We start from the raw sequence: 23,126 nt of genomic DNA, 5'->3' as shown, positions 1-23,126 counted from the left end.
CTGAAAACACTGGGGAAAAAATTCAAAACAATTAGAATTCTCCTGGGGTTCCCTCTTGGATTTGTAGGCGCCTCCTGAGGTCAGCTGCTTCCTGCTCCAGCCAGCAGACGTCCCCGTGAGTTGCCTGTGATTGGACTGCGCTTTGTGCAACTGAGAGCGCATGCGCCTCAGGATGGCTTCACACCGTTCTGAATCTAAGACGCGAGCAAAACACGAGACTGTCAAGACGAATTCCTCAGCAAGACGACGTTTACATTTACATCATGGGCATTTATTAGACGCTTTGATCCAGAGTGTCTTGCACATTAAGCTGGATATTTACGGATGCAGTTCACGTGAAGTACCTGGCTGAAGGGTACAATGGCTGTGCTCCACCTGGGAATCGACCCCAAAACCTACCACCTTTCAACTTCCCTAACCTTCATGCTAATCTGTTATTTGTGACAAATGGTCAAATTCAATACAGCAGGAAGAAGTAGAGGTTTGCAAAATCCTGAACACCTATTATTATTAGTATTAATTTTCTGAAAAGGACTATTCTTTGAGAGAAGCTCCGCACTAATGGATAGCAGGCTGGTACTGCAGTTGCGCCATATCGAAAGATCCCAATTTCCTCTATGAAAATTCTGCCGCTCGCATTGTTTAGATGCATGAAATGCAGACTCTTTTTGAAAATTTTCATTTAAATGTTTTCCTAGTCAAAGTGCCAGAATTAAAAAATAATAGTAAATTGTTTTAAAAATGTCTGACCTCAATGTCCTCTCTCAGCTGCATGTGGGTCTCCTGTTCCTTCACCAGCAGCTGTGTTTTACTGAAAACCACCTCCTTCACGGCAGATATCTGCACCCTCAGCTCATCAACTTCTTTCTGCCAACATTTAAATCAGTAAAGTCAGACGGATGTTTTCCACACATGGTTTTGCACCATTTCATCTTATTATACGTTTACTAAAGGGAGCTCCATATTGTTTGGCACAAAGACATTTTTTTTTTCGTGATTTGGCTCTGTACCCCACAATTTTAGATTTGCAATCAAACAATTTGCATGTAGTTAAAGTGTAGATGAAGTTCAAAGGGTATAAGCCTTTTCAGTATCTAGGCTTTATTGTAGGCTGAGAAATATGGAGAAGAAAAATCGATCGTTTACAACATAAAGACGAAAGCACTGGTGAGCTCAGAAAACGCAAAGGGCCTGGTAGGCTTAGGAAGAGCTCTACAGTTTGAAACCACATTAATTTTTTATAGAGTACAGATCCAAATCAAGAAAAAATTCCAGTGGTTATGATTTACATGTGTTATTTGACCATTTCAGTGAGCAGAACCAATTATTCCACTGTAAACAAGGCAGATGGAACAGATTAGGCAGCAGTGGCTTGTGGATGTTCTTGTGGATGTGTATTTTCTGTCTACATATCACCTGGTTGCATGGCTGAATGTTTATCTGCGATTCAGATCTGATACCACTGCATATAAGTACAACTGCAAAATCCCTCAAAGAATTCAGACCTGCAGTCTTTTCATTCTCGTTCTTAAAACCCCTTTGATCACTAAATGAAGTACCCCCACCTGCGCCTGCCTCATGGCATTTCCCTCTGGATTCTCAAGGTCTGCCAGCAGTCTCTCTCTCTCCGCTTTTCGCTGGTTTATCAGCCCTCTCTTCTCCACCAGCTCCCTGTGAACTGCGCTTTGGCTTTCTTGCATCAAGATGGCCGTCTTGTGCTTTTCCATTTTATCCCGGTACATGTTGTATCTCTTGAGCATCAGCTGAAAGTTATCCGCCTCTTCCTCTATTTTGTGCTGAAGCTTAATGTTTTGCAGGTAAATTGCTTGTGAATCTGACTCCAGATCACTGGCACGCAGTTGCAGTTGCATCATTTCGTCGGAAAGGCTCTGAATTGCCCTCTCTGTAGCGTTTAACTCGAGCTGTGTGGCCTCACGACTCTTCTCTACTTTCAAACACGTAGCCTGTTGGAGGAAAGAATTAAGTTTGCTTTAAACGCTACCACAAAATGTAATATTTATTGTGTTAACATTGAATATTTATTCAAAGCTGATTTTTAATTACTATGAGAGTGAGAACTTCATAGGCTAACTACTGTAAATGGTTCCACTGATAAAAGTTTGACAATACAAATTTATTTTCCACTTGTGCAACTCAAGTTATTTTCCCATCACAAATAGTTTTCTCAGGGGACGTCTAAATACATAGCCATGTACAGAGTGAGAGCTATTTGAGCAAACAGATTTTCTGATGAATAAACACAGCTTTGTTTCAGAAACTTCACACGGCGATGTTTATTCCAGTTTATGATGAAGTATTTATGAAATACCTGCAGGCCACAGAGAATTTCCCTGTTCCTCTTCAGCTCAATGTCCCGGGCTTCAACCTGTTGAGTCGCTTCCTCTAAAGATTCCGATAGACAGAACTGGTGTCGTTCCCCTTCTGTAAAGAAACGGTATGTGCGCAGGTAGCTGATAAAGACGGAACAATACATACTAGGTCATCAACCATTCCGTACGCAGGTGCGATGCATGGTACAACGGCTAGTTAAATTTTCAAAGGGTATCTGTTAGCTAGCTAACTTGCTAATGCTAGGTAAATAGCTGTTCTTCCATTTATGTGTCAGCAATAATGAAGAACAGGTCAAATCTTTCGACCCTGCATGTAGACTATTAGGGCTACAAAGCTCATTGTTGGGATTCCCTTAAAGTGTATCTAGCCAACTATTAGACCCATCACTTAACCAACAGGCGAATCTGTTGTAGGCTAACTAACTTAACAAATACGTGCTAGATATAGCTACTGGCGCAGTAGTGCTGCTTCTTAATTTGTGGACAGATCGTCGATAGGGACTGCGACTGCGACAAGTTGTTTCCCCTAACGTTAGCTTTAGCGAACATAGGCTATTCTGGTCAGGACAATTCTGGTAAAATGAAGTTAAATTCAATTAGCATTATAGTCCCGATAATATTATTAAGTGTACTTCCATTTATTAGTAGTCAATACCCTCTGTGTTCGCGGCCATATCGCCGAGCCAGTCGTAACTCCTGACGCACGCGCGTACCTTAGGCCGACTTGCCTTTCACGTGACAGGAAAGTTAATAAAGAAGAGAACTTTTAAACAACGTTCACTAAATGTAGCCTACTACAGATATAATTTTTCATGGGCTAATTATCAGTTGGATTCCAAATTATTCAACTCCTAAAATAAGGGTTCACCAACTTAGAAAAACAGCCTAATGACACCCAGTTAGTATACAGAATACATTTTACCAAATGGAAACCAGACGTACATATAGCACTCATTACGGGAGCATCCAGGGACACTTTAACAGTAGGACTAAAACTAACCTAATGGCAAAATATGCTAAAGGTAAGAAGAGGACAAGTAAGTCTCTGAACGACTTCCGATAACCAATTATTACCTCATCTCAGAGGTGAATTCAAAATGCATAGTGAAGAATGGGTGCGTGGGCGAGGGGGGACTCTTCACTTTCTGAGCGTGTTACTTTAGTAACAAAAGGTTCAATTAAACTTCCTAAGTACCAAGGCCTAGGTCCATGACTGAGTCTGAGAGTCTGTACTGGAAAGTACAGAGCCAAAGCCTTGAGAACTGTCACCACTAATAACTCCACTTCCTGGTTTCCCTTCGTCTTGGTAAAGGCAGCTGTCCTGTGGAGATCGCCTCTTTAGACATGGGAACTTGGCTTGAGTGACTGTTTCCCACTTTATGCCAGCCCAGATTTCATTATAGAACATGCTTTAGAACATTTAAATTATTTAAATTTATTATTATTTTTATTTATCTAAAAACATTATTGTCATGAAAGCTTCACATGCTTCCATATTTATTGGTATTTTGCATTTGTTACGACTGTATGTAAACTTTATTTAATATTTCAATCAACACACTTTTTTCATTAAAATTCTCATACTAGTATCAAGGAATTCAAATTTCAGAGCTGAATTGTTTAATTTTTTATATGCATTTAAGCCAAGGTGGGGCATGTAATAAGTAAAAGTATGCATCATTTAAAATATTTTTTATATTGATTAAATTAGTGAATTTAATAGTAATGACACTTGCTTCATTTCAGCATTTCTGTATCTGTATCTGCAACCTCCTGTAGTGTGTTACTGCAGGGACAGTCAGGCGTGATCTTCTGAAGGGACATTGGAGAGATTACTTTACTACCTTCTTTAAGTTCCAGACGATTTATTTCTAGAGATTTAAGGGGAGAAATGTAACGCCTAGTGCACGAAACACAACTGCTTTCTTCAGCGGCGGACCGAAGAGCGCAGAGTCGATGTCATCAGTGATGTCAGAGGCTTCCTGTGCCTTGCACGTGACCCAGTTTTATTAGGACGGAATACAAAGAAGCGGAACTTCGCCCGAATGTATTACACCTGAGAAATGTACGCTATTCCGTCAACTTCTTTGACATGAACATTTGAATTTTTTAAACGTAATTGAGAAATTGAAGCAGTAGGCCAACTAATACTTCCCCTGACAGTTTTGTGTATTTATTTATCCTTTGTTTTACCTAAGGAGTTCCTTTGAAATTAATATTTCTTTTAAAAGGATGTCCTGGCCCAGAGACCGTGAGCTGTACAATGAGTAAGAACAGGACAAGACTGCATTCAAACAAAAAAATAACTGACACTTAGAATTAGAAATATACACACTCCTTAGTCAGTGTTTTGAATCAAGTTTTTGAATTCAGCCAAAGTAACAGGTTATTCATGTTTAGTTTTTGTAGCGTGCTCCATGACATGACATGCTATCTTTATTTCCTCCGCAACTACCCAAATTCACCAGTAGAGGGGGTAATGTCCTCAGGTAATCTTCATTCTGTTGAAGCAACTCATGATCTCTCCTACTTTCACAGAGCTATACTTCGGTAGAGACTGAATATTAAAATGCGATTCTGAACCAAAGAATCTCCTTTTATATCGGCTATTCGGGCTGGTCAACTCTGTCCCCTTATTTCCCCGAGGCTTAAAATGTTTGACTGTTTGTGTTTTAATGGCCTCTAACAGGCCCTAGAGTGCAACATTTGAAGATGATATGAATGTTATCAAAGTAAATACAGTGTGGAGCGCAATATTGGGACAATAAGACATTTCCGTAATGGTGTATGGAAATAGGTATGCTCCTAAACTTGGGAAATGTGACGATGGCATTATCCTTCCACGGTATCTTAGTGTGCACAGTGATTATTATAGAAGATGCATTTCAATGATCCCATTTCCTTTATATGGAATGCCTTTCGGAAAGTTATCAAACTGGACCCAGAGAATCCATAAAATTGTTTCTTGGTATACATGAGTAATTCTGTTAGTTTCGGCAATGAAATTTTGAAAGTTTTTCAAGCCTGAGAGATTTTCATCCAGAACTCAAACATCACTGCATACTCAGTACGGATGTGCTTTCTTTCTGAAATGGCCTAATGTAAGCTATTTAAATAGGTAAACATTGTATTTCGTTCTGATGTTTGCAAGTTAGTCATTTTAGTGCAGGTAGATTCCGTTTAGATGTGGACCACACAAATCATACCAAAATACACCATGTGACCTTAGTCGAGGACAAATGGAAAGTTCAACCAGCTGTCATAAAATGCAAACTGCTTTGGAAAGCTGACCAGTTTCAGCAATCGCACACTAACATACTATTAGGCCAATGTTATTAATAATTCACCAATAAAGTTCAACAGAATTGTCATAATTGGTATTCTCACCTTTCGGTTTTAAAATATTGTTGACACTTGGGTAGAGGCTGAATATAAAAATACAGTTATGAACCAAACAACCTTTTTGTTATCGGTTATTCGTGAAGGTCAGTTCGGTCCCCTTATTTCCCCGAGGCTTAAAATGTGTATTTTATGTTTAGAGGATTTACTGAACATGTAAAATTTACCGTGCCTAGCGAGGCGCTCGAATCCATTCAATTGGCTCTTAAATTTCGGCTTGAAGAAGAGGCAACGTTGACAACTAATGCGTACGGTGTTCCAAAACAAATTTACAAAGGCTATATCCGATTTGATGGACGAACCTGCTCGTATGTAGGCTATAAAAATATACGGAACTCTCGTGCTTTGATAGGCTATAGCCCTGTTTAGTTTAGGCTACATGTTAGACGTAGCCTATAGACTGCGTTCGTGCATTGCACTATGCCTGGAATCTAGGCTGAGCAATGATTGCACTGGTGAAGACAAAGGCTGCACACTCCTGGCATCTCCGCTACAACAGTTTATTAGAAAGCGCAAAGAAAGAAAGAATGACCTGATGCATTTTGTAACGTCCTTAAACTAGAAACTCAGAAGGACCACATTCTCTTGTCCCTTTCAGTCTACATATAAAACAATTTTCGATTTTCCAAAATCATTTACCTTGCACCAATTTTAAACGCGCTGGTAAGACGGGGTTTCCATTAAATTAACATGCACTGGTGTGTGATCAGTTGGTGCTCGACTTTCATATATAAGGCAGTGTCGCGCAGCTTGCCGGGCGTGTTACGCACCTGGAATGTCCCTGCATATTTCAGGAGGCCGTCGCCAGCCGCGGGGTCGTGCACGATGATCCGTGTCGCGCGCCTCAGTCGGTCATAGACGACTGAAATGAGAAGCGCCTAGCTACGGAGCGGAGGGACGTTAGACGGCAACAACGGTCTCGTTTTTTTCGAGTGAAGTGAAGGAATACATTTTATAACTGACAGCAGTATACGCGTGGTTCATTTGGGAAATTCCGAAAACGTCTACTTATCGGTAAGAAGCTGTTAAGTGTAATTTCTTTTTCTGCGGTTGTGTTTACGTTTTCCGGGTATGTATAGGCTAACCGAATCCCTATTCTATCGGCGGCTCTGCCAATGACACCGTATACGCGCAGCGAGGGAAGACTTAAAAGGACGGGACACCCCAATCTTTATATGCCGAAGGGAAATTGACTAATTTTTAATCAAGCAGGCACAAAACATAATGTAGGCTGCTTTCAGCACGTCTTGCACGAGTATAATACATTCACTTTTGTGTTAGATTAGACAATGCAAAAGTGGATATCAAAGCGAACAAATGATAGACACAATGTGAATACAACTGCCAATTCGCGCATATTTTTTCTTACATTCACATTGTCTTGTAGAAGTGAATGCATTTGCAAGAATGAACATTGTAGCCGGCCTCTAAAAATTTAATTGGTCAGATCGGCACTTACCTGAATCGGCTACTTCAGATCAGTAATATTGTGCAGATGGTTTTGCGCAAAGTTTAATATTTAGTAGACTAGAAAGAATGTCGTTATAAATGACAGAACTGCGAAAGTGTACCAATATTTCCCATAAATTTATAAGACTTTAAAAAATGTATTGCTTTATAATCTGAATGTAGTTACCTGAGAGGTATTTAGCAGATCAAAAAAAGTCTAAAAAATAAATGACATTTTCAGATTGAGGAAAGGCCATCATAAGCACTAAAGAGCCAAACTATATTATTCAAAGTCTCCATTGTTCTTTGTGTTGAATACTGCCTTTTACAACATTTATGGGAAGTTCTGTGCGTAGGCGTCTTACCTATATCCAAAATAAGCTTGTATCAAACTTTCTCCCCTCTCTGTTTAAAATATTTTTTTCCAGTATTCATTATTTGGATGGGAAAATGAGAAGACTCCTATTCATAAAAGTTAAAAATCTCTATTTAAAAAAAGGACGCAGTCTGCTCTACCAAACAAACTTGCGTGCTATCCACATGGGTTCAGCTCTTCTTATAATGTCAACGTGAGCTTGAGCTTTACTCAATTGTATTTCTTCCAGAATTTGGATAACATTGAAAGTTTACTTCCCATCACCGTATTCACCTTTACATGCCTGTGACGCCGGTTAGCTTTTCATATTTGGTTTTATAAGTGTCTTTGAAAATATAGCGATCGTTCGCTGGAGACGTCACTGCGGTTAACGAGCCAGCTGACAAACACTGCTCCGCGGTGGGTGACCTTAATATCACGTCACCTGGGCAACCGGTTCAGCACCATGGAGAGGGGACTGCCTGCGGTAGAGCGATAAATATCTGAGTTCTCAAACAGGCTATTTAAATAAAATGTGTATCCGGTTCAGCTCCTTCAGGTAACTGACACATCACGTTCACTGTGAAAACGTAAAACGTGGTTTTTAGGAATAAAATGGATAACCGAAATGGTCAAATGCAAGATTTAAACAGCAGCAATACTGAGATATGAAGCGAATTAGTTTATATCTACGTTGTATTAATAATATTAACACTGTACGTGAATCACCTTGCGTTGCATTGTACTTCGAATAATGAGATTTTTCAAAGCAGTGCAATTTTACGAGGACCCAAAATTAACTATCCTTGAAATCAGTCAGCTGTGCATGCTATGGAAAAACGTATACTGACTGTGTGGGGGTCAGGACTGTCAGAAGCCTTTCATCTCTTCAAAGGCCAGCTGATATTGACATATTACAAGGAGTTATAAATTGGATTCTGACTGAAATGATTAAAAATGTTGCTGACCTAGCCACTAACCGCGAGGCGGCTGGTTATGGAGTGATGAAACGGGAACGATCTCTTTTAAATTGATTTTCAATTTCAGATAGGATCTTATTAAACAAGCACGAAACTCTACAGACCCACGGTACACCTGTACAAAGTGTCATGAGTAAAACTTGGCTAACTATATAGTTAGCTAGCTATGGCATGTCCTCACCTCTGTAACGTTAGGCTATTTGTTGTCCTCCGTGTGTCCATACATCTGTATCGGTGGTACGCGCTAAGTGGGTAAACTAAAGTAGGCGAAACGCTAACATGTTGGGGTTAGCTAAAGTAACGTTAGGCTATAAAGCTGTGCTTAAAAATCTCGTGGCGTTCGAAGTGGTGATTTTGGGAGATGCACCTGCGCATGCGCCTACTAAACGAAGCACGACCTGCGTATTCGTCCCACAGGTCGTCCGTGAGTGACCGACCGCAATTTGCCATGCATAGCCCACGGTGGCAGGAAAAACAATCAACATTGTGGGGAATGTGCATGTAAAAAAAAAAACTATATGTGGGACAGCTATATTATTGGTGGAGAAATGGCTTATGCCTAAGAATCATTTTCTTTATGGCGTATTGTGATCTGGACACATACATTTACATTTTTTCATACAGTATGTATTTGCAGCATGACATTGAATTGCGGCAGTTATTCTGGAATTATTTGTGTAGGTGAAAGGCCATTCCCCGTCTGCTTTGTTTGAATAAAACAGTCACATAATGAAATGCCCTGTAGTGTATATATTTGCATTTATTTATATATTATTATATATTTACATCAGCGAACCAATGGAACAGAAACCTATGCAGGTCAAATTAAAACTGCAAAAATGTAAAATCCTATCATACGTGCTTGTGAAAGAAACATTGAGTAATGTTTCAGAACTGAAAGGCATCTTTAAACAAGGTCACAGTGCGTTCTCTCTCCTGGCAGTGAATATAAAGGGCAACAGCTGTATAAAACCAGTGGAAATGCTCTTGGACCCCTGCGAGTGACCAGTATAACCTCCGTGAGCCGTAGCGTAGCGCACCAGCATCTGGGGTTCTGCAGGGTGAGAATGACGCTGTTACTCCACAAGCAGGTTAGTGAACACAGTCAGAGTTAATGGAGCTGGAATACTCTTTCTTGCCATTCCATTACATCCTGTAAAGGCTTGAATGGGCTCAGCGATGATGACCTGTAAGGCAATGACATACAGATTACATCTGTGTCATGCTCTTCAAACCACTGAATGGTGGCATTGTCATTTTTAATGACAACACTCTCTCTGGGAAAGGAGAGCTTTAACATGGGGGAACCTGCTTTGTGCCATTTCGCCTTTGAGTAGGTTTTTTGGAATGTTTTCATTGTTCTTTTTCAAAAAAATTTAAGTACGTGTTCTAGAAGAAGTGTAATGACTGTTACATCAGCATTAGAATGTTGAAGATGCGTTTCCCCCGATCGCGAGCTGAGGCGCGTTTCCCCCGATCGCGAGCTGAGGCGCGTTTCCCCGATCTCGCGCTGAGGCGCGTTTCCCCCGATCGCGCGCTGAGATGACAGCGCTGCTGTACAGTGTGGAAACATGCTTTCAGCCGGTACACATGAAAGGCTTTCCTCCCAGGCATTTTCCCTGATGTGTGCTTTAGTGTTTTGTCCCTTTGATGGGAGGTGGGGCCGTGTGGGTGTGGGGGGGGGGTGACAGACAGTGATGACTTCAAAGTGTAAACAATGTGAAGACTCCCTTTGTTGCAGTGGGACTGTGGGGCTTAGCTGCCATTTTCAGGCTTTTAAACATTTCAGCCACTCTTGGAGAGCAATGCTTAAAAATGCATTTGTTATAAAAGCCTTTAAAACACCAGTGTTTCAGCCGGGAGCCTTTCAGAGTCTCTGTTTTAGTCTCTCGCAGGATGACCCTGAAGGAGGCCCCGAGCTCAAGTGTGTTGCTGTTTTAAAGTGTTTTGCAATAAACGCTTTTTTAACGTCCATCGCTCTCCCAAGAGTGGCTGAAATTTTTACATTCAGTTTTTGCCTTTTCCTTTTTTTTGCCTTTTCTACCATTTCATTGGTAGAGTTGCAAAGTTGCATCAGAACGTTGTTTAAACTGAAATGGGCAGCCTGAAAGGGAGTGTTTCTCCCTTTTTGCTTGTGACATTAAGGGTCTTTTGGGAGTGCAGAGACCCCTACAGTGAATTTGCAGGGGTGGGTAGGGTGGGTATGTGACTGCAGGGGTCTTGGTTGGGTTTTCAGCTGTGGCTTTTGGCTTTCCTTCAGTCCATAACGGACGACTGTAAATGCTCTGAAAATGTAAATGTATAGGTCTGCATTCTGGGAAATTTTGAAATGTGGCAGAAATTGATGCCTTTCAATTCAACAAAGTAGTTTTTAAAAAAAAAATATATCCTAATAATGCACCTCAGCAATGCGCCGAACATAATTTACTGAGCAGATTTAATCTGTTACACTAATCCTGTTTAAGGGGAGAATGTCAGCAGATTAGCGCTGGGTATTAGCGCTGGGCATTAGCACTGGGTATTAGCGCTAGCGCTGTGTTTTCCCGCTCCAGCGGTAATTTCTGCCGTTGTGCTCAGATCATCCAGCCAATCACGGGCCTTGCGGCTCTAATGGAATTCTTCCAGAATAACTGACTCATGACCTCAATTATTTTCTCATTTGTCTGGAGGAGTCCGTTTAAGGAGGATCTGAGCGAGGAGGCGCATCCACGCATCACTGATAAGGAGCACAGCTTCAGTACTCCTATTAGGAGCCAAGGAGGAATGACATCTCTCTCTCCCTCTCTCTCTCCCTCTCTCTCTCTCTCTCTCTCCCTCTCTCTCTCTCTCTCCCTCTCTCTCTCCCTCTCTCTCCCTCTCTCTCTGTGTTCTTGCTTTCACACTCACTATCTCTTTTTTTGCTCTCTCTCTCTCCCTCGCTCTTTTGCTCAGTCTGTCACTCCCACCCCCCCCCTTTTTTTGAAGTATAACTTTCTCGGGGAACAGAGTTTCTCGGGGAACAGCGTTTGCTGCACACAGCTTTGTTCCATGAGGTAGGAAATGCTGCTTTGGTTGTTAAACCCAGTCATCCAGCCCTGGGATGAAATGTTCAAGTGTCCCTGAAATGTGCATTTTTATGGCGATCAGACGATCCTCCCAGTATGATTCATGTTCAGCATCGAGCCAGAACCATCTCTGATGTTGATAGGTAAAGGATATCCTATTGCAGCGTTAATATCTCCCCGCACGATCGCAGTGATCATGTTTAACATTGCTGTATGATTGCGCTTACAGTTTCCCCACACCTGTCTTTCTAAAGAGCTTTAATCATCTGCAGTGGGATCTGTTGGCAGATTTATTTGTAGATTGGGTCATTAAACTCAACAGTCAGAAACTCACGGTGAAGTGAATCAGTTGGGCATCTCTTCTGTAAAAGGGTTTGTTGTTTTGAAGTCGGGCTGCAGCTTTTGATTTAGCTTCTCCCACAGCAGCTAGCCACTGCCATTCCTGTCCGTTATTGAGAGTGGCTGAGCTGTATTTCATCGGTCCGTAATAAAACTGTATAAATTCCAGCCTTCTCCCTCCTGAGTCATGGAGTGGGTGGACGTAGTGGGCGGAGTCAGTGGTGTACAAGAGGAGCGGGAGAGGGCAAGGTGTGTCCAGGCAAAGCAGAGCAGGTATGAAGAGACCAGAGGTCGTGGGTCATGGGTCGTGGGTCATTGCTCTGACACGCCTCACTCTAACCCTGCAGGCTGGAGTCGGGACTGTGTGGCGGTGGTAAATGGGCTCAGATTAAAAGGAAAGGAGGTTATTTTGTGCTCTCTCTTCAGCTTCGACCCGGCTGTGTTTTCACATCTCTGCCTGAAGTGGGTCTGCCTGTGAGAGCTGGCGCAGCAGGCAGGGTGCAGAGGAAGAGCTGTGCTGTGTTTACAGCGAGAGGCTGCTGCACTACACCTGGCCCCCGGAGGCTTCTTTAAAAAGAACAATAAAAAACCAAGGTGTGTGCAGAGTGTGTGTGTGTGTGTGTGTGAGTGTGTGTGTGTCCGTGCTCCGCTGCCGGGATGTGTGTCTGCTGGTACAGAAATAACCCGGTAATGCCTGTACATGCCACACAGAAATGCTGCACGCTGAGAGAACGCAAGTCTGAGCATCCTCTGCTTTGCAGATATCACAGTGCTGCACCTTAAAAAAATGAAATAAAGGAAATCAAGGTGTTTGTGGCTTTTACTCCTTTCAGTGGACAGATTTGTATAATCCCAGTACCACCCTTCCTTAATAGGGAGCTGACACATTATTTTGGACAGAATATGTCAGAGTTGTCCCCCTGGATTAAATTAAGCACCCTTCCTGTTTTGTAGTGTACTGTAGAGTCAGGGTTGAGCCAGGTGGGATGCTGTTTGTTTCTGTAGACTGGTGGGATGCTGTTTGTTTCTGTAGACTGGTGGGATGCTGTTTGTTTCTGTAGACTGGTGGACTGTCGCTGTTCTGGTCCTCTAATGGACATCGGCATGGTGAAGGAGGTACACGGTCTGTCCGTCAGAATCGGTCGTCTTTGTGCACAGTCTTTTGGTGAAACAGAACTTGTCCTAATTCACCAGAAGTGCGCGCTCCTGCTGGGCGGGACGGGCGCTCTGTTTGAGGCCGGCCTTAGAGCCGTGGCCTGTGTGCTGCTGCCTCGCTAACCCAGGCCTGCCTCCCTCAGCCTCATCTACAGCCCGAGACTGGGCACTGTTCAGCATGCAGCTAGTCTGTGACACTAGGCTGTGAAATCAATGTGCGTGTTTACGCAACTCCAAATGAAGTTAACAATGAGACTAAATGAACCTAAATGAAATGTGCAGTGGATATTGGATTTTTAATGCGGGTCGGGGTCTTAATTTGCTTTGGGCTGGAGATGGGCGGCGCTCTGCCCGGCCCCCCCTCAGTGGGGCGGGGCTGACTGAGCGGGTGTGTAATCGGTCACGATGGCGGGAAGCGCTCTGAAACCGCCGTGTCATTTCCCACATTAGCGGCTGACAGGACGCGGGCCTGCCAATCAGAATTCGGACTGCAAGGGCAATATCAGAAATAACGAGTTGCTTAGCAACTGCTGTAGAATACAGAGAAGATAACTGGATCATTAACTAAGGCATGCGATCGGCCTTTTCAGCTTTAAGGGGGAATATAGGCATTAATGTGGCATTAAAACAATCTGCCCAATCAGGAAGCAGCAACGCAGTGAGAGTGTTGGAGGCTCTGTAAATAATGAGATGAGGGATTGTTCGTTTCCCAGCCAAATCTGCCCCAATCACATTATTTACATGTGCTTTTAGGACCACTTCAAGCATGAGTGACCCATCACCCGCTGTAACGCCCTTCTGCCCTCTGTAATGCACTCCTGCCCTCTGTAATGCACTCCTGCCCTCTGTGACGCACTCCTGCCCTCTGTAACTCACTCCCACCCGCTATAACACACTCCTGCCCTCTGTGACGCACTCCTGCCCTCTGTAACACACCTCCCTGCTGTATGGGGCAGATGCCCTGGGGGAAGGCGGTGGGCGTGAGCATGGCAGTCACTGTGTTTCTGTAAAACCCCGCTCTGCTGAAGTGTGGCTGACTACACAGGCCATTCTTCTCCAGCGATTCAGATCGGCGAAACCGGCTCGTTTAAAAATGACAATACTGTCTGAGAGACTGCCTCCTTTCCTTTCTTTTATAAACTGGTTTCTGTGGGAAGCATGAACGGGCTCTTCTGCTGCAGCTGTTCTACCCCCTGCTGTTGTCATTGTCCGTGCATCTCGGGGGTTTTTGCCTGTTTAGAGACGTGCGGTCGGGACAGATCTCTAGTGTTTTCAGTTGTGAAATTGTTCCCACGTGAACTCTGTCCAAACCTGAGATTTCTTTACTTTGTTGAGTTTTTCTGCCCCAGAGCTGTTGAGGTTAACTGAGCTTCTCTATCTGGTTTGGCTGATTCAGATAACAGGCCTGTGTAGAGTCTGATTGGTCAAGCCTGTTGTGCTGCCCGTAGTGTCTGGCAGTGTTTACCCAGCATGCCCAGTAATACTCAGTCGTGTATGCTGTGATCCTTCTCTCCCTTGTTTATGGCCATGGGGTTCTTCACTGAGAAACATCTCCTTTTAAAGCTGGAGGCAGTGCAGTCTGCTCTCTGAAAGCCGGCCTGATGTTTAAATGTTTATGAAAGTGTGGGAAAGGCGAATGTGTTCAGAGTCTGCGGAGTTGACTGCAGTAGTGGCTTGTGTAAGAGTGACAAACTGTTGGGACCTCCTGCTGACGGATGGGAGCCTCAGAAAGGCAGTAATCTGGCGGCCATACTGTAGTTTGGAGAAACTGTTCATATCAGTGTTTGCAGTGCCCAGGAAATTCATTTGTATTAAGGACTGGCTTTGCAGATACCCGTTTCCAAGGCAACTTGCACCAGTTTAGATTGGATGTAGTCCCACATTCATGCAATTAAATGCATAGTGAAGCAGATCAAGCAATGAGCTTTTCTGCTGGGAACCACAGCACCCCCATCAGGACATGGACCCTCTAAACCTGAGGTCCTCAGACTTATCCAGAACGGGCCGGTGTGGGTGCTTTTGTTTCATCAGAGGAGTAATGCCTTATGATTCTACCAATTACAGACAAGTGATTCATAGATTCAGGCGTGTAACTGCTTGTCTGGAAGTAAAGGCTGCACCCACACCGGCCCTGTCTGGATGAGATTGGACCCCTGCTCTTAGCGTGTGGTTGTGTGTTCATTACCCCACACTGCTGCAGGTCTTAGCGTGTGGTTGCGTGTCCATTATCCCACACTGCTGCGGGTCTCAGCGTGTGGTTGCGTGTCCATTACCCCACACTGCTGCGGGTCTTAGCGTGTGGTTGCGTGTCCATTACCCCACACTGCTGCGGGTCTTAGCGTGTGGTTGCGTGTCCATTACCCCACACTGCTGCAGGTCTTAGCGTGTGGTTGCGTGTCCATTACCCCACACTGCTGCGGGTCTTAGCGTGTGGTTGCGTGTCCATTACCCCACACTGCTGCGGGTCTTAGCGTGTGGTTGCGTGTCCATTATCCCACACTGCTGCGGGATCCGTGTGCGTGTGGTTGCGTGTCCATTACCCCACACTGCTGCGGGTCTCAGCGTGTGGTTGCGTGTCCATTACCCCACACTGCTGCGGGTCTTAGCGTGTGGTTGCATGTCCGTTACCCCACACTGCTGCGGGTCTTAGCGTGTGGTTGCATGTCCGTTACCCCACACTGCTGCGGGTCTTAGCGTGTGGTTGCATGTCCGTTACCCCACACTGCTGCGGGTCTTAGCGTGTGGTTGCGTGTCCGTTACCCCACACTGCTGCGGATCTTAGCGTTTGGTTGCGTGTCCGTTACCCCACACTGCTGCGGGTCTCAGCGTGTGGTTGCATGTCCGTTACCCCACACTGCTGCGGGTCTTAGCGTGTGGTTGCATGTCCGTTACCCCACTGCTGCGGGTCTTAGCGTGTGGTTGCGTGTCCGTTACCCCACACTGCTGCGGGTCTTAGCGTGTGGTTGCGTGTCCGTTACCCCACACTGCTGCGGATCTTAGCGTTTGGTTGCGTGTCCGTTACCCCACACTGCTGCGGGTCTCAGCGTGTGGTTGCGTGTCCGTTACCCCACATTGCTGCGGGTCTTAGCGTGTGGTTGCGTGTCCGTTACCCCACACTGCTGCGGGTCTTAGCGTGTGGTTGCGTGTCCGTTACCCCACACTGCTGCGGGTCTTAGCGTGTGGTTGCGTGTCCGTTACCCCACACTTCTGCGGGATCCGTGTGCGTGTGAGTGCTGGGTACGTGATGTTCTCATAGTGACAGCACGCTGTGGAACAGATGGAAATGGGCTTTTCCTTCATTTAGGCTGTAATGAACGCAGAGTGGTGCGGTGATATCCAGCGAAGGAAGAAGGTTTAAATTTTAATGGCTTCTGCAAGGAGGTAGTCATTTTATTGGAAACAGTTGGATGCCCAGGGCAGAATCTATAATCCTCTTTATTGGATAGAGAGGACGGAGTGTAGCACAGTGGGTAAGGAACTGGGCTTGTAACCGAAAGGTCGTAGGTTCGATTCCCGGGTAAGGACACTGCCGTTGTACCCTTGAGCAAGGTACTTAACCTGCATTGCTTCAGTATAGGCTATATCCAGCTGTATAAATGGATACAATGTAAAATGCTATGTAAAAAGTTGTGTAAGTCGCTCTGGATAAGAGCGTCTGCTAAATGCCTGTAATGTAATGTAATGTGTTCTCACAGGTCATCCTCTATGACAGCCATCTTTAACATTCAGCATCCGACCCCCACCGCTGCTTGGGAGGCTCAGTTGTGCGGGTTAGAGGTTTTGAGGCTGATGTCACATTGGAGTTTTTTACTGACTGAACATATTGCATCCAATGGCATAGTAATGCTTGTGGTCAAATGGCCAGTTAAGCAATAATGACTGTGATGCATAGAGGCTTACATCACTGCTTGATTTCATATTGTTTTATGATGGTTCATTATCACACATTACATTACATTACATTACAGGCATTTAGCAGACGCTCTTATCCAGAGCGACTTACACAACTTTTTACATAGCACTTTACATTGTATCCATTTATACAGCTGGATATATACTGAAGCAATGCAGGTTAAGTACCTTGCTCAAGGGTACAACGGCAGTGTCCTTACCCGGGATTCGAACCTGCGACCTTTCGGTTACAAGCGCAGTTCCTTACCCACTGTGCCACACTCCGTCCACACAAAGCTTTCTGTTTATTTTTAATAAAATCAAACCATGCGCATGTTTCTATGCAACATCTTATTCAATATTTTGACATTTCAGAAATAATAAATGTGAGACCTGTTCATTTACAATCTGATTATTTAGCTTTTAGCCAAAGTGATATGGTAAATAAGCACCTCAACTTACAGTAATATTCATATTTATGTGTTTACTTGATGTGTGCTCAGCAAGTGAGAATAAGTAAAATTTGACAACTGAAACTGATTGTATGAATTATGGATTGGAGAACTAGATGGAGACCTATAATAAAAAGATAATCAGATGAGGGTTAAGACCAGGGTTAAGGCCTGGATCTGAGATATGAAATATTTAAAACACGTTTTCCCGCACTGATTCCGAATCCTCCAACAAGCGTTTATTTCAGCTGCGTGCATAAACGTGGTTCCATGCATGTCTAGATAAAAGGGTCTCGTGCAAGGACATCTTGGAGACTATTTTAACGCTGAAAAATATGAAGCGATTCTGAAGGCTTTTGATATACTGATGTCTGGCCTGTGTCTGCATGAATTAACTGTGGGATGCAGGAATCAGCAGCACCACAATAATGGAAAAGAAGAAATTTGGAAGAAGCAGCACAGCTCTCCCCAGCACATACTGGATTTACTGCAGGTCTAAATCAGAGCGTGGTATTTCAGTCAGTCCGTCCAGAAAAAGGCCTTGTGATTCCAGTTTAACAGTCTTACTGCCGCAGCAGTGAGTAGATGTTACTCCCCGTCCCAAATCTTTTATAGTTTGGATTTTAGCCTGAAAACAGCGCATCTGGGATTAGAAGTGAATGTTGGGAAGATGAGGCAATGCGGTCTCTGAATGCCGGCCTTATGTTTGAATGCTTATGAAAGTCTGGAAACGAGGACGAAAAGAGGACGTGTGTTCAGAACGTGTTCCCAGTCGGCTGAGCTCACTGAGCTCACGGTTTGTGTAAGAGGCGCAGAACTGCCGGGACCCAATGTTGACGGGGCTCAGTGCTATTTTACAATCTCTTCTGTATTGGCACGCTCACGTGAAGCAAAAAGCCTGTTTGAGGCTAATTACAGTTGCTTCAGTGGTGTTTTCTGCTATTTCAGCAGATTGGTCCCATTGCTATAATTTTTTTCTGATTGACAGGATGAACATTCTTAAAATGAATAAATATAATGCTTGACCTGTTCCAAGCTTCCTGTTGCTTCTCCAAGCAGATAAATACATGAGTGCAGATGGCTTTCCCAGAAGTGTCGCACATTTGTGTAAAGGACATTGGATGGAAAATTTTAGGAGCTGAATTGAAAGTGATATGTTCATAAACATCACTGAAGGAAGTTTGAAATGTACGGTTATTTGAAATCACAATATCACCCATCAAGTTCAGAACCATTATTTACTGTTTGGTGTGAATTTGAGGATTTATAATGGGACAGTAATCCTTAAAATAAACCACTTTCATTTTCTGGATCCATCTTTCTTGTACCAAGACAAATAGCAGTTACTCTTTTCCTGAACTGCACGAACGGCACATACATTGAGTAATTGGTCAAGTGGCATTTTTCTATGTTCTATCTGCCCTTTCACGAATACCGCAGCAAACTCTAATTAATCTAAGTCAGGCCTGCCCAGCCCTGTTCCTGGTGATCTACTGTGCTACCGGTTTTCACTTCAACCCTAACAAAGAGCACCTCATTCAACAGCTAGAGGTGTCAACAGCTTGTTTAGCTGCTAATCAGTGAAATTACATGTGCCAAATTAGGGTTGAAATTAAAACCTTCTGGACAGTAGATCTCCTGGAACAGGGTTGGGCAGCCCTGATCTAAATGAGTCTTTACCTCTGACGAACCTTTGCATCCTCAGGCGGTGATTTATATGCACGCTCAGTGAGGAATGGGTGAGGTCTGAATCTTACTGGGCTGTTCATCCTCAGGCGTTATATGCACGCTTGGTGAGGAATGGGCTGTAATGGGTCTGGGAAGGGAGGGGCGGGGGCTGTAATGGGTCCGGGAAGGGCGGGTGATTTATATGCACGCTCAGTGAGGAATGGGCAGTGCAGAAAGGTGTGGTGTGGGTACACAATGTTCACTATCAGAGCCGTAAGGTGCAGATTGTCCTGCTCACGACTTGATTGATTATAAACAAATCTGTCCCCTTACTGCAGAAAAGCAGGGCTTGTGAATTCAGTTGGACAGGATGCTGGGTTGTGAACAGTCAGGGTGCTGGGTTATGAACAGCCAGGGTGCAGAATGCAGTGTAGTGTAGAAGGGGGATGAGCCTCTCTCTCTCTCTCGCTGGTTTAGTTGTGTATTCTCCTCTCTGTAGTGTAGATGTGAGATCCTCTTTGCCCTCTTCCTGGAAGGCTGCCACTGGTTCTGCCTCCATCTCCACAGCGCAGTGGAAGCCCTGCTGCTGTAGGGAGGTCAGTGAGCAGTTGAACCAGGACAGCGCCTGACTGGAGAACGCTGCTCTTCGGCAGGATCAGGGGTTAAAGGGCACTGGTGCACGGGGGTGTAAATGGAGGGCACAGAACAGCTGGCCCTATAGCTGATGTCAGGTTTGGGGTTTTTCCTGATTATAGTGAATCATCATTATTCAGACAGCAGTGTCTTCTGTAATAACATTAAATTATTTGTTTATTTTAGAATGAGTGTGCGCGTGCGCGCGTGTGCGTGTCTATGAGCTGGCACTGATACTGCCAGTTCACTGCACTGCTCTGTGGTCCTCTTTACAGTTATGACAGTGAAAGTACAGCGGTTCAGTGTTGGGACTGTAGCGTTCAGCGTTGGGACTGTAGGGTTCAGTGTTGGGACTGTAGCTCAGCGTTGGACTGAGGGTTCAGCGTGGGACTGTAGGGTCCCTTTGGGACTGAGTTCAGGTTGGACAGGGTATGTTGGACTGTAGCGTTCAGCGTTGGGACTGTAGGGTTCAGTGTTGGGACTGTAGCGTTCAGCGTTGGGACTGTAGGGGTCAGGTGACTAGGTCAGTGTGGTTAGGTTCATGTGGGACTGTAGCGGTTCAGTGTTGGTTCTGTAAGGTTCAGTGTTGGGACTGTAGCGGTTCAGTGTTGGTTCTGTAAGGTTCAGTGTTGGGACTGTAGCGGTTCTGTAAGGTCCAGTGTTGGGACTGTAGGGTTCAGTGTTGGTTCTGTAAGGTTCAGTGTTGGGACTGTAGGGTTCAGTGTTGGGACTGTAGGGGTTCAGTGTTGGGACTGTAGGGTTCAGTGTTGGGACTGTAGGGGTTCAGTGTTGGGACTGTAGGGGTTCAGTGTTGGGACTGTAGGGTTCAGTGTTGGGACTGTGGGGTCTGGAGTCCCGCAGGTCGTTTGGTATATCTGCGATGCAGCTCGCTCTGCAGTCAGGCTGTCCCACCCTTCCCGAATCTGTAAGGTCTGCCCCTGACACCGCCTCCCTCCGTTACACCTGTTCTCCCATAATACCCCGACTCCGCCGCGTCTCCCAGGACAGAGCCTGCCTGCATTCTTACGCCCCAGCACGTCCCCAGCGCGTCCCCAGCGCGGGTCTTAATCAGCCAGAGAGCCACTTCCGCCCGTCCCGTTCGATTAAGCCCTGCCTGCTGAGCCTGGGCAGCCTCTGGAATAATCCCTTCAGGGTTCAGTCTGACTCTGAAGCGGCGCATTGATCAGCAGCTCAGGTTCAGGTTCTGGCTGATTCTCCTGTGGTTTCAGGTTCTGCTCATCAGTGCCATTTGTACATTACGACGGTTTTCAGCAGAGTGAAATCTGGAATACAGCAATCAAAAAAAAAAATCTGTTAAGATAATGCCTATGCCATCCTGTCTTGGGAAGAAATTGTCCTGTTAAAATGCCGTCCTAGTTGACTTATAAGCAAATTAAATCTTGGTTTATAGCAGTCAGTCTGGATAATTGTTATTTATTCTGTAGTGAAACTCAATATCGCAGTTATAAACAGCTGCACATAACCAAACTCAAATTGCTGTCAGATGTTCTCACAGTGCTGTAATGCCTCCACGCCCAGGACGTCCGCTGCAGGCTGACCCCTCTCCTCCCGTACACTGGGACCCCTCTCTCCTCCTTTCCTCCCATACACTGGGCCCCTTCTCTCCCCCTCTCCTCCTCTCCACTGGGACCCCTCTCCTCCCATACACTGGGACCTCTCCTCCTCTCCACTGGGACCCCTCTCCTCCCGTGCACTGGGACCCCTCTCTCCTCCTCTCCTCCCCTACACTGGGAACCCTCTCCTCCTCTCCTCCCCTACACTGGGACCCCTCTCCTCCTCTCCTCCCCTACACTGGGACCCCTCTCCCTCTCCGTCACTGGGACCCCTCTCCCCCTCTCCGTACTGGGACCCTCTCCCCTGTACACTGGGACCCTCTCCTCCCCCTCCTGTACACTGGGACCCCTCTCCTCCCATACACTGGGACCCCTCTCCCTCCCCTGTACACTGGGACCCCTCTCCCCCTGTACACTGGGACCCCTCTCCCCCTCTCCTCCCATACACTGGGACCCCTCTCCCCCTGTACACTGGGACCCCTCTCCCCCTGTACACTGGGACCCCTCTCCCCCTGTACACTGGGACCCCTCTCCCCCTGTACACTGGGACCCCTCTCCCCCTCTCCTCCCATACACTGGGACCCCTCTCCCCCTCTCCTCCTGTACACTGGGACCCCCCCCTCTCCCCTGTACACTGGGACCCCTCCTCCCCCTGTACACTGGGACCCCTCTCTCCCCCTGTACACTGGGACCCTCTCCCCCTGTACACTGGGACCCTCTCCCCTCCCTGTACACTGGGACCCCTCTCCCTCTCCTCCTGTACACTGGGACCCCCTCTCCCCCTGTACACTGGGACCCTCTCCCTCTCCCTGTACACTGGGACCCCTCTCCTCTCCCCTGTACACTGGGACCCCTCTCCCCCTCTCCTCCCATACACTGGGACCCCTCTCCCCCTGTACACTGGGACCCCTCTCCCCTGTACACTGGGACCCGTCTCCCCCTCTCCTCCTGTACACTGGGACCCCTCTCCCCCTCTCCTCCTGTACACTGGGACCCCCCCTTCTTCCTGTACACTGGGACCCTCTCCCCTGTACACTGGGACCCTCTCCTCCCATACACTGGACCCTCTCCTCTCTCCTGTACAGGACCCTCTCCCCTCTCCTCCATACACTGGCCCTCTCTCTCTCCTCCTGTCACTGGGCCCCTCCCCTGTACATGGGACCTCTCCTCCCACACTGGGACCGTCTCCTTCTCCTGTACACTGGACCCTCTACTCTCTCCTGTACACTGTGACCTCTCCTCTCTCTCTGTACATGGGGACCCTTCCCCTATCCCCATGTACACTGGGACCTTCCCTCTCCCTGTAATCTGCCCCCCTCTCCTCCTGTACACTGGACCCTCCCCTCTCCTCCTGTACTGGACCTCTCCTCTCCTCCTGTACACTGGGACCCCTCTCCCTGTACACTGGGACCCTCTTCTCTCTCCTGTACCTGGGACCCTTCTCCTTCCTCCTGTACACTGGGACCCCTCCCCTTCCTCCTGTACATGGGACCTCTTCCCCCTCTCCTCCAAACGGACCTTCCCTGTACTGGACCCTCTCCCCCGGGTACATGGGACTTCTTCACCTTTCCGTACACTGGGACCCCTCTCCCTCTCTTGTACACTGGGACTCTCTCTCTCCTGTACACTGGACCCTTCCTCTCTCCTGTACATGGGACCTCTCCTGACACTGGGACCCTCTCTCCCATACACGGGACCCGTCCCCTCTCCTCCTGTACACTGGACCTTCCTCCTTCCTCCCTACATGGGACCTCTTCTCTTCCAATGGACTCTCTGTACATGACCTCTCTCCATACACTGGGACCTTCACCTCTCCTCCTGTCATGGGACTCTCTC

The 23,126-nt window shown here is 46.0% G+C and overlaps 2 protein-coding genes across 6 annotated transcripts in view; one reads left to right on the top strand and one right to left on the bottom strand.

The window, feature by feature from the left end:
- Positions 1 to 23,126, top strand: part of LOC135241315 (ecto-NOX disulfide-thiol exchanger 1-like) — a 57,070-nt gene that overhangs the window by 1,292 nt on the left and 32,652 nt on the right. The window lies entirely within an intron of this gene.
- LOC135240675 (coiled-coil domain-containing protein 122-like) lies at positions 37 to 8,885 on the bottom strand. 5 transcript variants are annotated; one of them, XM_064310496.1, is made up of 5 exons: positions 8,716 to 8,885; positions 2,330 to 2,442; positions 1,566 to 1,964; positions 751 to 867; positions 37 to 194 (listed from the first exon to the last, which is right to left on the bottom strand). In XM_064310496.1, exons 3-5 carry the CDS (start codon positions 1,872 to 1,874, stop codon positions 168 to 170), a joined length of 453 nt encoding a protein of 150 aa, XP_064166566.1. In that variant the 5' UTR covers positions 1,875 to 1,964; positions 2,330 to 2,442; positions 8,716 to 8,885; the 3' UTR covers positions 37 to 167. The 5 variants fall into 5 exon arrangements, with proteins under 5 accessions (XP_064166566.1, XP_064166565.1, XP_064166564.1 ...); XM_064310495.1 differs by lacking the exon at positions 8,716 to 8,885 and adding an exon at positions 6,521 to 6,636; XM_064310494.1 differs by lacking the exon at positions 8,716 to 8,885 and adding an exon at positions 3,007 to 3,090 and having other exon boundaries at positions 2,330 to 2,471.

Source organism: Anguilla rostrata, chromosome 15 (assembly GCF_018555375.3).
Source record: "Anguilla rostrata isolate EN2019 chromosome 15, ASM1855537v3, whole genome shotgun sequence".
In the NCBI taxonomy this organism is placed as follows: domain Eukaryota; kingdom Metazoa; phylum Chordata; class Actinopteri; order Anguilliformes; family Anguillidae; genus Anguilla; species Anguilla rostrata.
This window is presented reverse-complemented; position numbering and strand designations above follow the sequence as displayed.

Bases quoted from the DNA above. Each gene is read 5' to 3' on its own strand.
- LOC135240675 (XM_064310492.1), bottom strand. From the start codon at position 2,494: ATGTATTGTTCCGTCTTTATCAGCTACCTGCGCACATACCGTTTCTTT. The intron at 868-1,565 runs GTGGGGGTACTT...AAATGTTGGCAG, and splicing joins ATGCCATGAGGCAGGCGCAG to AAAGAAGTTGATGAGCTGAG. The intron at 195-750 runs GTCAGACATTTT...CTCGCGTCTTAG, and splicing joins AGCTGAGAGAGGACATTGAG to ATTCAGAACGGTGTGAAGCC.